The sequence below is a fragment of the Mytilus trossulus genome, chromosome 3 (assembly GCF_036588685.1).
Source record: "Mytilus trossulus isolate FHL-02 chromosome 3, PNRI_Mtr1.1.1.hap1, whole genome shotgun sequence".
Classification (NCBI taxonomy): domain Eukaryota; kingdom Metazoa; phylum Mollusca; class Bivalvia; order Mytilida; family Mytilidae; genus Mytilus; species Mytilus trossulus.
Genome location: NC_086375.1, coordinates 64,776,145 through 64,788,669, shown reverse-complemented (window position 1 = coordinate 64,788,669; position 12,525 = coordinate 64,776,145). Strand labels below are relative to the sequence as shown.

At 33.5% G+C, this 12,525-nt stretch overlaps 2 protein-coding genes across 3 annotated transcripts in view; both read right to left on the bottom strand.

The window, feature by feature from the left end:
• LOC134712120 (inositol-tetrakisphosphate 1-kinase-like) overlaps positions 1–2,339 on the bottom strand; it is a 38,680-nt gene extending 36,341 nt beyond the window's left edge. Inside the window, exon 1 of the mRNA XM_063573291.1 lies at positions 2,239–2,339. Coding sequence (XP_063429361.1) covers positions 2,239–2,315 — 77 coding nt within the window. The 5' untranslated portion in view covers positions 2,316–2,339. The remainder of the gene's footprint in view (positions 1–2,238) is intronic.
• A 2,746-nt stretch (positions 2,340–5,085) lies between these two features.
• On the bottom strand, positions 5,086–9,829 carry LOC134712119 (uncharacterized). Of its 2 annotated transcripts, none has more exons than XR_010106257.1 (2): positions 5,497–9,829; positions 5,086–5,170 (listed from the first exon to the last, which is right to left on the bottom strand). XR_010106257.1 is itself a non-coding variant. In XM_063573290.1 (2 exons), the coding sequence occupies exon 2, from the start codon at positions 9,231–9,233 to the stop codon at positions 5,841–5,843; it is 3,393 nt and encodes a 1,130-aa protein (XP_063429360.1). In that variant the 5' UTR covers positions 9,234–9,375; positions 9,702–9,829; the 3' UTR covers positions 5,086–5,840. The 2 variants fall into 2 exon arrangements, 1 of the variants encoding a protein (XP_063429360.1); XM_063573290.1 differs by having other exon boundaries at positions 5,086–9,375; positions 9,702–9,829.
• Positions 9,830–12,525: the final 2,696 nt, after the last annotated feature.

Sequence of the window (12,525 nt, the reverse complement as noted above, 5' to 3'; positions counted from 1 at the left end):
AATGGACATCACAATTGACACTAGTTAAAAGAGTGTAAAAAAGATCCAGACTAGTACGTATACATTGTACGCTCCATGTATACAAATGTAGAAAATTCATGATCAAGTGTAATTTTTGTACAGAAAATTATTCCAAGTAGGTTTCTTCAGGCCAAACAAATATTTAAACTTGTTTCGTGTCTCCTGTAAAATGTTTTTATACATTTATCTTAAAATATAACACTATGAAAGGAAATATAAGGGTCTTTAGAACTACAAACTTCACCAATGGTGTTCATAAAATGTACATATATATGTAAACGTATAGACTAGAGGCAGGAAACACAAGTATATTTTTTTTTTTTTTGTATTTCTCATTTTATCTAAAAGATACAACAGAGTGGTTTGATCCAAATACATTTAACAAATAATCTGTGTAAACAAACTACATTATGTAAATAACTTGGTATAATAAATCATGACATTTACAGTAACATTGATAGATTCATCAAATATACTGGTTGAACTAGTACATTGTACTATGATAGTGAAATTTTGCTAAAATATTTCTATCATATATCAAGAAATGAGATTTGGTAAAAAAAAATGCATGTAAATTTTCTAACTACACATTTTTATTTATATAGAAACTAAAATTTCATAAAAAAACAAAAACAAAAGGAGATAACTTTTTGGTAAGATTCAAATATTGAATCAAAATAAAGTATCCTGATGAGTTATATATACATTGTATATATCATGTATATAGAGCACAACAATTATTGAATTTACATATTTAATACAAAAAACATGCAGTTTTGAGGGCATTTACTTATTTATGTTTATGAGACAGCCAAAATCATTGACATCAGCCAACAAAGTTGAAGGCATGCTTGCTCTGCAAAAATCTAGACAGTAACCCTTGTAACATCCTGTACATAGTTTTAATTGTACATGTATATCAAATTTGTATATATAGAGAATGTTTAAATGTAAACAGCCCAAGAAAAACTTTCTGTGCTGTCCACACTGAACACAGTTTTTGTGGGAGCTAATACATTTAATTATTGAATTTGATTCCTTACCTGGAAGAAGACCTAAGTCAAATATTAAATGCCAACCAAAATTTTATATAAACCAACTGTATTTGACGTGAATCAAATAAATGACATGCTTTCATCCAATTTGTATTTCTACATTGCATGTTTAAGAATCATTCTGCCTCTTCCAAATTTCTAGAGGGTTACATTGTACAAGTAGCTGCAGTCTTTTAAAATGTTCATATATCAATGTGCATTTTCCCAGTCATTGTAGCATGATACTATAGGTGTGTGGTTTAAGAGAAGTTGTGAGACGGGACAGTGAAGAATTGTGGAAACAAAATAGGCCCCTTCACGGTTAGTTTGGCCATAATGACTAGGGGCAGATTTTCGTAAAGGAGGTTAAATTCATTAAATGGTCTAACAAATAAGGAAGAACGTCATTAATACAGAGCAGTTGCTTGGAAATATGCATAGAATTTCCCCTACTTATATACTTTTGCACCTCTTTCAGAACTATATGTCCCGGGCCAGTCCCCAATTTAATATATCCGAAATTATTAACTGTACAGTGGCCTTTTAATTATACAATGTATATGTAATTTTTTTTTTTAAACCAACTCAGAAGCTATTCTCCTGCATGTTAATTGAAAAAATGATTTACTGATATTTGTGATATGTCCAGTGACAAATATCTAATATCTTGTACACATACATCTTATCACTATTTGTCCACCTTTACTGGACATCACACCCTTACACTGCACAGAGGTTCCTGTAAAATTTTGACATCATAAATACAAAATATCTGACACCACTATGGAAAAGTTATTGTTACATGTATTCGACGTCAATAGTTCAAGCAGGACCGATTTTCATGTCAGCAAGGAATAGTGATAAGGAGTGTTCAGTTGACCAATAAGGATTGTGTATATAAATGCATAATAAAACTGGATGTCCAGTGGCATATATTTCTGGAATAACAATTCTGCCAATTTCTGGTTTTAACAAAAGAAACAAAAATCTGCATATCCAAATAAAAAATTGTGAAAAGCTATAACTACACTCTCATATTAAAAGACAAACTATCATTCGATTTCATAAATACAGCTCAAATGTGTAGAATTTTATAGTAGTTATGCTGAACCTGATCAGCAGTTGCCCGAGTTGGCCGACTTTTGTGACTGCATATAATTTACACAAGATTCTATACGCATACCTGAATATTTCTTTGTGATCTTCTAAATTGAGTCTTTTATTTTTCTTTTGACTCATCCAATATCCTACACGTTTCATATTTGTATTAACCGTGTTATTCCTTCCGTTGAGCCTCTTCCGTTAGCTGAGATGTTTCATTTTTTCGTCAACGGAAGTTGTGTTGTTGATCATGTATTGATAGTAAAGTTACGATCTAATGCGCGATTGGTAAACCTACCTGTCATTATATCCATAATATTAAACAAAGGTAAGTAATTAAACAATTACATGTAAATCTTCCCTGAGGCTTAAAAAAGCCATGAAGACAAAAAGAAAAGAGAAAAAATACATAAACCAGTTTATACAGGTATCTTAAAAGTAAAACAAGTTTTAACAATTAACCTTAATTCTCGCCTCAATTACTCGGTGTAAACTATGCTATTTTGCTTAATTTCATTCACCTAATATTATATTTTCAGGATTTGTTCGGAATGATAGAACATCTAGATTTCTATTTTTTTCATGGTTAAATCAACATCAATAAGCAGTCTTTTCACCAATTTTTTTTTTTAGAAAAGCCCTTATACTACAATGTGCATTCTCCTTGTTTTGAAAGGTCAGATAGAGTAAGAAGGCTTATTTGACACAGACGCAGGATTTGCCATTCAACTACATTTCTTTGTACATTTATATGAATAGATAAAGTGTTCAAAGAAGAATTTACATACGTACTATGTTACAAAACAAGGTAACTGAATTATGGTGCACATTGTATGCCTTGTATGGAATGCTGCATGAAGACCAGGCAAACACATTTCTTGTTTTTAAGGTAATTTGCAATGCAGCACTGTGGTGGCTTTTTGCGATCAGCCTTCGATCGTGTTTCCATGCTTATAGGAAATGAAGCACTGTGACGGCTTATTGCGTTCAGCCTGTGTATTTTCAATCTAATTGGCAATGGAGCACTGTGATGGCTTAATGCGTCCAACCTTCGTGTTTTAAAGCTAATTGGCAATGAAGCATTGTGGTGGCTTATTGCGATCAGCCTTCGTGTTTCAGACAACCTTATAGCCAAGGAAGCACCGTGATGGCCTATTGAGGTCAGCCTTTGTGTTTTCAAGCTTATTGACAATGAAGCACTGTGATGGCTTAATGCGTTCTGCAGCCTTCGTGATTTCAAGCTTATTAGCAATGAAGCACCGTGGTGCATGGCTTATTGTGTTCGTTCTTCGTGTTTTAAGCTTATTGGCAACAAAGCGCTGTTGTGGCTTACATTTAATCTCCGTGTTTTAAGGTAAATTGACAATGACGCACTGTGGATAGCTTATTGTGTTCAGACATTGTGTTTTCAAGCTAATTGGCAAAGAAACACTGTGATGGCATTTTTCATTCAGGCTTCGTGTTTTCAAGCTTATTGGCAATGAAGGACTGTGGCTTGTTAGACTATTTGCCGGATTTGTTATAACATGAGCAACCTGACGGGTGCCACAGGTGGAGCAGATTATGCTTACCCTTCCAGGGCACCTGAGAACACTCCCAGTTTTTAGTGGGGGTCGTGTTGCTTATTCTTTAGTTGTTGGTTCATGTGTACTATTGTTTGTCTGTTTGTCTTTTTCATTTTTAACCATGATATTGTCAGTATATTTTCGATTTATGAGTTTGACTGTCCCTCTGATATCTTTCGTCCCTCTTTTATTTCGTTCAGTCCCTGTGTTTTCAAGCTAATTGGTAATGCAGCACTGTGCTGGGTCATATTGTGTTCAGTCTTCGTGCTTTCAAGCAAAATGGCAATGAAGAACTGCGATGGCTTATTGCGTTCAGCCTGCGTGTTTTCAAGCTAAATTATCAAAGCACTATAGTGGCTTATCTCATTCAGCCTCTTTTTTTCAAGCCGATTGTTATGCTGAAGTCAATGCTTTGTACAACTTTATTTAGTGTTTGTCCAAAACTACTAAAGTTACTGACGCTTGTCTAATGATTCCGAATTAATTTTTCATGTAGTGTTCAGTATAGGATAAGCCATTTATTTAGTGTTTACAAATTGGTAGATCAAAATTTTTCTGTGGTTGGCCGCAAGTCATGTAAGGCGACGCTTGGAAAAATGTTACCTTAATTTATTTACTCAAAGCGGATTATCAAAGTTCCGTTAAGAATGAAGAACCTAAATTATATGATATCAAACTGTATGGACACAAAGTTAGTTATATCTATTACCCTCTGTCTTAAGCTAAATTACTCAGGATTATGTCATTTAATTTACATAGCTCAAGTCTTAAAGTAGTTTGTGGCATATGATAAATCGTTTACCCTAATTTCAAATGATTCTGAAGTTCATTTAATATAATGAAACTGAATGTATATACATATTACACAATAACTTTAGACAAATTCATCATTCCTTTAATTGAGACAATGTCTGACAGCTGATGTAGCATTTGCGTTGCAAGTTGAATTTCATCGCATAAGATTGTGGATTCAACTTTTCCTCGACTTATAATTTTTTCTTGTTCTCTGTCATCATCTGTTTTTCTTCTTCTTTTTTTAAGCCAATTTATCATGATCATTGTGTATTGAAGGAATTTAAGAAATATATGTAGTCAATCTTACCTAAAACAGTATAAAAGAATATGATTCTAAACCAATTTAACAGTTTTCATTCCTCACAAAGAATTTAGAGGTGCTATTTCATTCCATTTGTTTATATGACTATTGACGTCTTATATAAAAACTTAAAAGTGCAAAAGATCATTCGGGTTTAATTTTAAAGAACAATATTTATGTATAACTTTAAAATAAGTGAACTAATTTAATAGTAGTTGTTCTTAGTTTGTGCTGTTTCTAGGATAAACAACCAGATAACCAACAAGAATTTTATTTGCACAACTTTATTCATATAAGGCACCGACAAGACATCAAATGGGTGCGTAGTGCATCATTCTAGTATAAGGTAAAAACTGAAAAGAAAAAATAAACAACCTTTACAATCTGATCAAAACATCATAAAAGCATTCATAAAATGTTTCTCTACTCAAAAATACAATAAAAATGACAAAAATGAAATATTAATCAAAGGTGTCCCAAATGGCGTGCCATACATACTATAAGTAGTGACGAATACATAAATGTCACGAATGGCGTTCCATAGATTTACAATTTGCCGGGAGTTTCATAAACAACTTACATCTCAAAATTTAACTTTACAATAGGAATATCAAATAAAAATCATTTACGGGGGTAGAATAAAATATATATGACAATATTATAGATATAAAAAGCTTACCACGTTACGAGACAGTAAGGAAATAACATGTAAAGTGTATCTCAAGTTGTTTTCAAAACAAGCAGGAAGTAAAGTGATGATTCAAAAATTAGAGTCAAAAATGGTAACCACAATTCCGGATTTGGAGCCAGAACACTCCCCGCCTGATATATTACAATATCACTACCTCATAAAAATTGAAAAAACAAAATATCAATCTTACATTATCAGACAATATGAAAATGTACCTAGTGTCTCTGACTTCAAGTACCAAATATCAATACTAAACTTTATTGACAAAAAGGTGTCAAACTATTTACTAATGTCACAAATATCAATCATATTTAATGTTCATAATAATATCACTATTCTGAGAATAAAAGTACAAGTTCTGTCACTGGACGTGTATAAACAACTGGTTTTCCTTCCCGGATAACACGCACACAGACTTTACGGAAAATACCATCAGAACCGATTAAAGTGGCCAATGCTGCAATTGCTTGCTCAGATACATCGAAAAATTTATGTAATTCAGCTTTTGAAGCATCTCGAATTGAAATTGACGTACCGACAAACAGTCTACGGATCTTCACATTTTCAAGTGGTGTCAAAGAATTTTGGCGTGTTTCCCATTCTTGTCGATAGTGAAACTCTTTCTGCATGAATGTAACTATGTGTTCTTGTTTTAATGGATCTTTCTGAAAACTTTTCTCAAATGACTCAGCACGATGCAAAACCATTGCTCTGTTGTTTGGGATACGTCTTCTTGGAGTGCGGGAAGATAAAGGTGAACACCAGTTACCCTCTTTGTCCTTCTGAAGATCAGTTTTCTTTAATGTCGAAAATTGTCTACCTTCTATAGATAATATAGATTTGTTGTCTTGTACAGTGCGTTCGAAAATTGCACTTTTATGTGTATTGTCTTTCGTTTGAGAGACTCCAAAGTTATCAATACAGCAGCCAAAAGACTCATGATCGTCATGATTGTAAGCACATGGTTGAAGGATCGAAGCTTGACAATCTGGTGCAATATGTGTCAGATATGCATTAACATCATCAGGAGTATTTATTCTGTCTAAGCACATGTTTCCTATAACTACCCAGCCTAGAGGCAGTTTTTGTGCGAACGGAGCATTACGAGGTCCAATAATTTGTTCTAAAACATGATGTGCTTCTGTCATGTCCCTTCCAATGAGAAGCATAATTTCACAATCTGGGTCCAGTGGAGACAAGTGATCTGCCATCTTTTTCAAATAGTCATGTTTGATAGCAATATCTGGTGTGGGTATTTCCTCTCTATTATGCGGAAGATTACCACATTCTATTACTGTGGGCAATTCCAACTGAACTTGTCCATCTAATGATTCAACTACAAATCCACTTGCCCTACGTCCTGACATTTTCACTCGACCTGAGCAGGAAGATAATACATATTCTTCTGATGTACCATGCACTCCAAAAGTGTCAAAAAATAATGGTGATGCCAATGAGTGATTACTCTGGTCGTCTAATATAACGTACAGTTTCAAGTTCTCATATTGTCCATGTCTAAAAACTCTCACTGGCAATATTTTTGCGCATGATCTACTATGAAATGATGTCCCACAAATTTCTGTGCACTTAGTTTCTACTTCTTCCTCCCCGCCGTGAACAGGCAAACTTGATTCATTATTATTCTGATCTATAGAGTCGTTAGACGTGTTAGAGTGATTAATATGTAATGCTCCAGGGTGGCGGTCACTGCCACATTCATTACAACTAATTGCGTTAGTACATGTTCGTTTTACATGTTTTGTCGATTCACAACAACCGTAACAAATTCTATTATCATTGATAAACTTCATACGTATTTGGAAAGGTTTTGCTTTGAATCCTCTACACTCGTTTAATGAGTGTCCTGTATTATGCAAAAGACATTGTTTTTGTAAGTCAAGGTCACTACTAGAAACCTCGGTTTTGTGAACTGAAATAGCTGTCTTATACATGTATGCTGGTGATTTGGCAGTTGTGTTTAAGTTTTTAGATTGATTTGTCTGGTCATACGCAAAACTAGGGTCGTTTCTTATTTGGCTTAATTCACGAATAAACTTCACAAAAAATGTAAATGGTGGAAAGGTTACTTGTTTTTCTCTTTTGTATTGAGATGCTTTATTTGTCCATTTTTCTTGAATGTTGTATGGAAGTTTATTCAATATAGGGAGAACTCCTGACGAGGAGTCAAAATACACTAAAAGTGAATAATACTTGGAATCTTCCTTAATGGATTCAATTTCAGAAAGAATGTCTACTAACTCGTACAGTTCTTTGTTGTCTTTCTGTGTTAATTTCGGAAAATTGTTTAATTTGGCAATTAATGAGGCTTCAACTGACTCTGGAGAACCGTAACGTTCATCTAAGCGTTCCCATAAACGTTGTAATCCTTTCGTTGGATCATGAATATTTGATGCTCTAATACTGTTTGCATGCCGTGTAGATTCAGGACCTAACCATTTCACCATAAGATCCAACTCTTCCATCGCTGTAACGGAAAGTTCACTTAATATGTTTTTGAAACTAGCCTTCCATACCGCATACATTTCAGGTTTATCACTGTACGTAGTTAATCTTGATAACAGCAAATCTTTCTTTAGAAGAAATCGTGTGAAATCTGTAGCAATATTCTGATGTGTGCTTATATCAGGATGAAACTGAGGTGCGTTCTGATACATGCTTATATCAGGATGAGATTGAGGTGCGTTCTGATGTGTGCTCATGTCAGGTTGAAATTTAGGTGCATTTGGATTCAATGCATGTTCTTGAACTTGTGTATTTATATCGTTATCATTACAACCTGCACTTAACATGCTTACACTCGGCACATCATATTTTGGCTGTGACGGTTTTGGTGTTGGCATATGTGAATGTCGATTGACTGCATCACCTGATATCGGATTTGTGAACGGATCACGTGGTACAATATTAACATCTGGGGTTAATTTTACATCTTTTACTTGAAGTACCTGCTGTTCTACATATTGATTAGTTCTTTCAAAAACAGTTTTTGATAGAAGAAGTTCAGACTTTTTACTACCATTCACATTTTGGTCATATTCTTCAAGTGCATCAGCCTCTGCAGTAGCGGCCGCCGCTTCCTTCTTATAGTTGAGCAGTTCTATTTCAGCTGCTAATTCTGCCTTTTTAGTATTTGATTTAGCCTTCAATATTTTTTCTTGTTGTTCTATATATGCCTTCTGTTTTTGCATTTCAGCTTCTTTCAAGGCAAATTCCAATTTGACTTGAGCTGCTTCTGCTTTTGCACGTTTTCTAAGGGCAACAGAGCTCGAGTTGGAAGAAGCTCTGGAATGTGCTCCAGATCTATGCGTGAACTGAGAAGAAGTTTCGTGTCTGTCTGAAACCTTCGTTTGCTGAAGTGCACGTTCAATAATGTCTTTGTACTTTAAATCTTCTTTTTTGTGTTCTTCAGCTATCCTGAGACTGTCCTCTGTACGTGTGTTCCTTAAATATTTCAAGTACTCCTCTGAATAGAGACTGTATTTACAATGACACAAATTTAAAGTTTTTTGAATTTTTAACACTGTCTCATAGTCTTCTGAATTTGTTGTCGAAAATCTTTCAAGGCAAAGTTCTATTTCTGTTTGAACAAGTTCTATCTTCTTTAAGTGAGTTCTAATGTTAGCATTATAAAGCTCCAGTCCACTATCTGTAAGAACACGTGTTCTTGAATCTGGGTTATCACCATGTCCATGTTGTGAATCCATTATCTCGTGTTTTTACTGTGCTGTTTCTAGGATAAACAACCAGATAACCAACAAGAATTTTATTTGCACAACTTTATTCATATAAGGCACCGACAAGACATCAAATGGGTGCGTAGTGCATCATTCTAGTATAAGGTAAAAACTGAAAAGAAAAAATAAACAACCTTTACAATCTGATCAAAACATCATAAAAGCATTCATAAAATGTTTCTCTACTCAAAAATACAATAAAAATGACAAAAATGAAATATTAATCAAAGGTGTCCCAAATGGCGTGCCATACATACTATAAGTAGTGACGAATACATAAATGTCACGAATGGCGTTCCATAGATTTACAATTTGCCGGGAGTTTCATAAACAACTTACATCTCAAAATTTAACTTTACAATAGGAATATCAAATAAAAATCATTTACGGGGGTAGAATAAAATATATATGACAATATTATAGATATAAAAAGCTTACCACGTTACGAGACAGTAAGGAAATAACATGTAAAGTGTATCTCAAGTTGTTTTCAAAACAAGCAGGAAGTAAAGTGATGATTCAAAAATTAGAGTCAAAAATGGTAACCACAATTCCGGATTTGGAGCCAGAACATAGTTCGTTATGTATCGTAACTGCCAGCAAGAACATTTGTACTGAAATCATAATTTCAGAATAACAGAAATGAAAGACTGGTTCTTATATAAGTAAGAACATTTATTTTCTAGGTTTCTGGAGGTGCATCATACGAATAGTTCATCAAATATTCTGAAATATGATTGAATAAATTTCATTATAATAATTATATATTTATATAGAAAGCACGAAAAATCCGTTAAAGACGCTCTTCAAATTGTCTAAATATCTTAAATCTCTAAATCCAAATAAATGTTCTTTAAAAAAAATATGTTTTTTTTTTGCTAAAATTATCTATTTATTGATATGCAAGGAATGACTGAAAATTTGTTTCCGTCTGTGAAGAAATTACATAAAAAATATGGTGCACACTGAATAACTCGCGAAGCTTGAGTTATTTTAAAGTATGCACCACAATTTTTATGTTATTTCGTATAAACCGTTAAATATTACAGTCATTCCTTATAACTTAATTCTAAATTCAGTTTTAAACCGGCGTAAATCATGAAAAAACGTTGATGACGTCACGGTCACTTGACAAACTAATGTTTTTGAGCTGATAGTCATAGCTCTGTCAGCCAATCAGAAGACGCGTTACTTATATATTATTAACAGGATCATCGGCGTCGTTCATTGATGTATTTATAAACTTTTGATCGCAGTGAAAAAACGTCAAAGACGACGTTTTATGATTTTATGTAATATAAAGTCATTACTGAGTAGTATATCGCTGGTGGATATTCATAAATCGATAAAGCGCGGAAAAAAATCCGGAGTACACGCTATAACCGAGGGAAACACACCAATAATAAGATGTAAACAAAGGAACAACAGAAACACTTAACTGCAACTAAAACAAAAACAAACGCCCACATATCTAGAAACAGACTATTTGACAACAACTGCTGGTGGACGTTTCAACCCCAATCGTAACACCAGCCCAGTAGTTAGCACTTTTGTAATGACATGAAATATATCATTGTTATGGTGTTTTTTTCTTGTTCTTCTATAAATGTACTGTATTCAACATATTGAATAAATCGAAATACTATAAGGTTTGCTTATCCCCAGGTATAGATTGCCTCAGCCTCACTTGGATTAACTTTTTGAACATTCTGACTGACTTACAATTGTTTTCATTCAAGCGTCACTAATGATTCTTATGTTAAGGAGAAGCGCGCATGACGTTCAAAATTAAAAGCTAGACATCTTCATGAGTTTATTTTTCGTAAGGTAATTTAAAACTTTCCAATTGTCCAAATGTCATATCTCAGTACAATCACACCTCTTTCATATCATTGGTCTATCATATCACACTTAATCTCGTGCATTGTCACCCTTAATGGACTTTATTACCATGGGTATGATTCTGACAAAAAATGCCTCAACATTATACGAGAGAAAAAACTTCTGAAAACGACATCAAATGAGTGTTTATATTCATCATCACGACATAATCGATTGACCGATACAAAGTACCTATGTCTCCCCTACCGACATTCATGGCAGTCTTCATCCTCAGATAACGCATTAGTCGACTAATCTGTATCTGAGTATGTCCTAGTACTGATTAAGAAATCATTTTGAATGTGTTTGTATTCAAATTGCAAATTTTACTAATCTGGTTTTGCTCCTTTCTGACTTAATGCTATTTCCTCAGTGTTTGTGTTTTTTTTCCCTGATTAGATCTTCTCAGTAAAAGGGTTTATAAGATTGAAGAATTGTAAACAACTGCTGCCTCGAAATTATAGTGATGACAAATTCTCACAGGGTCATTTAAGCCACACAGTGGTGATTTGTTTGAATGAAATTACACGACATTTAAAATGGGGCGCCACCAGACACTGTTACCCGGATCGACATACTTTTTTTATCTGCTGATATAGCAAATAAAAGCAACAGTAATATACTGATGTTCAAAAATTATAGATCGATTGACTGAAAAATAATCCGAGTTACAAATAAAAATCGATGGGAACACATCAGCTATGAGAGGAAAACAAAGGAACAACAGGAAAATTGAACCATCTAATTAAAAGATAGATCTCTGATTTCGTTATACTACGTTATACTACATATGAGCTAATGAGGAACACTGAAGTGCAACAAATACAAACGCCAATATACAAAGAAACTAACTACTTTATAAATAATTGCCATAGTTCTGCCTTGGAAAATTACATTTTTAGAAAAACAATAGTTTATATTTCTTCAAAATACCCGAGTGCATACATGTGATAATGTAATGTACCACCTGAGTCATCTTGGGTTTAAGATGACGCAAAATAATAAAACTATCTCATATGTATCCCACACATATATTTTGACATACTAGAATACGTACATATACGGATGTGAATTGTAATGTAAGACATGATCGTTTGTAAACATATATGAATTAATTACCTAGACTATCCCATATAAAGTATATACATGTGATTAGTCAATGAAGCACACAAACAACATAACTGGCAATTTTTAAAAGAGCAAATTTGTTATATCTTTCTCTCTGAATATAACAGCAAACTCTTTTTTTTTTGCTGTTATATTCAGAGAGAGATATATAAATATATTGATGTGACTAGTGGGACAAATAAGTTTGTGTAAACCATGTAAACACTTTTCATTCACCCTTATAGAATTTAGATTTAACGGACAACAATTCAAA

Excerpts from the sequence above, each read along its gene's own strand:
- LOC134712119 (XM_063573290.1), bottom strand. The coding sequence starts at position 9,233 with ATGGATTCACAACATGGACATGGTGATAACCCAGATTCAAGAACACGT.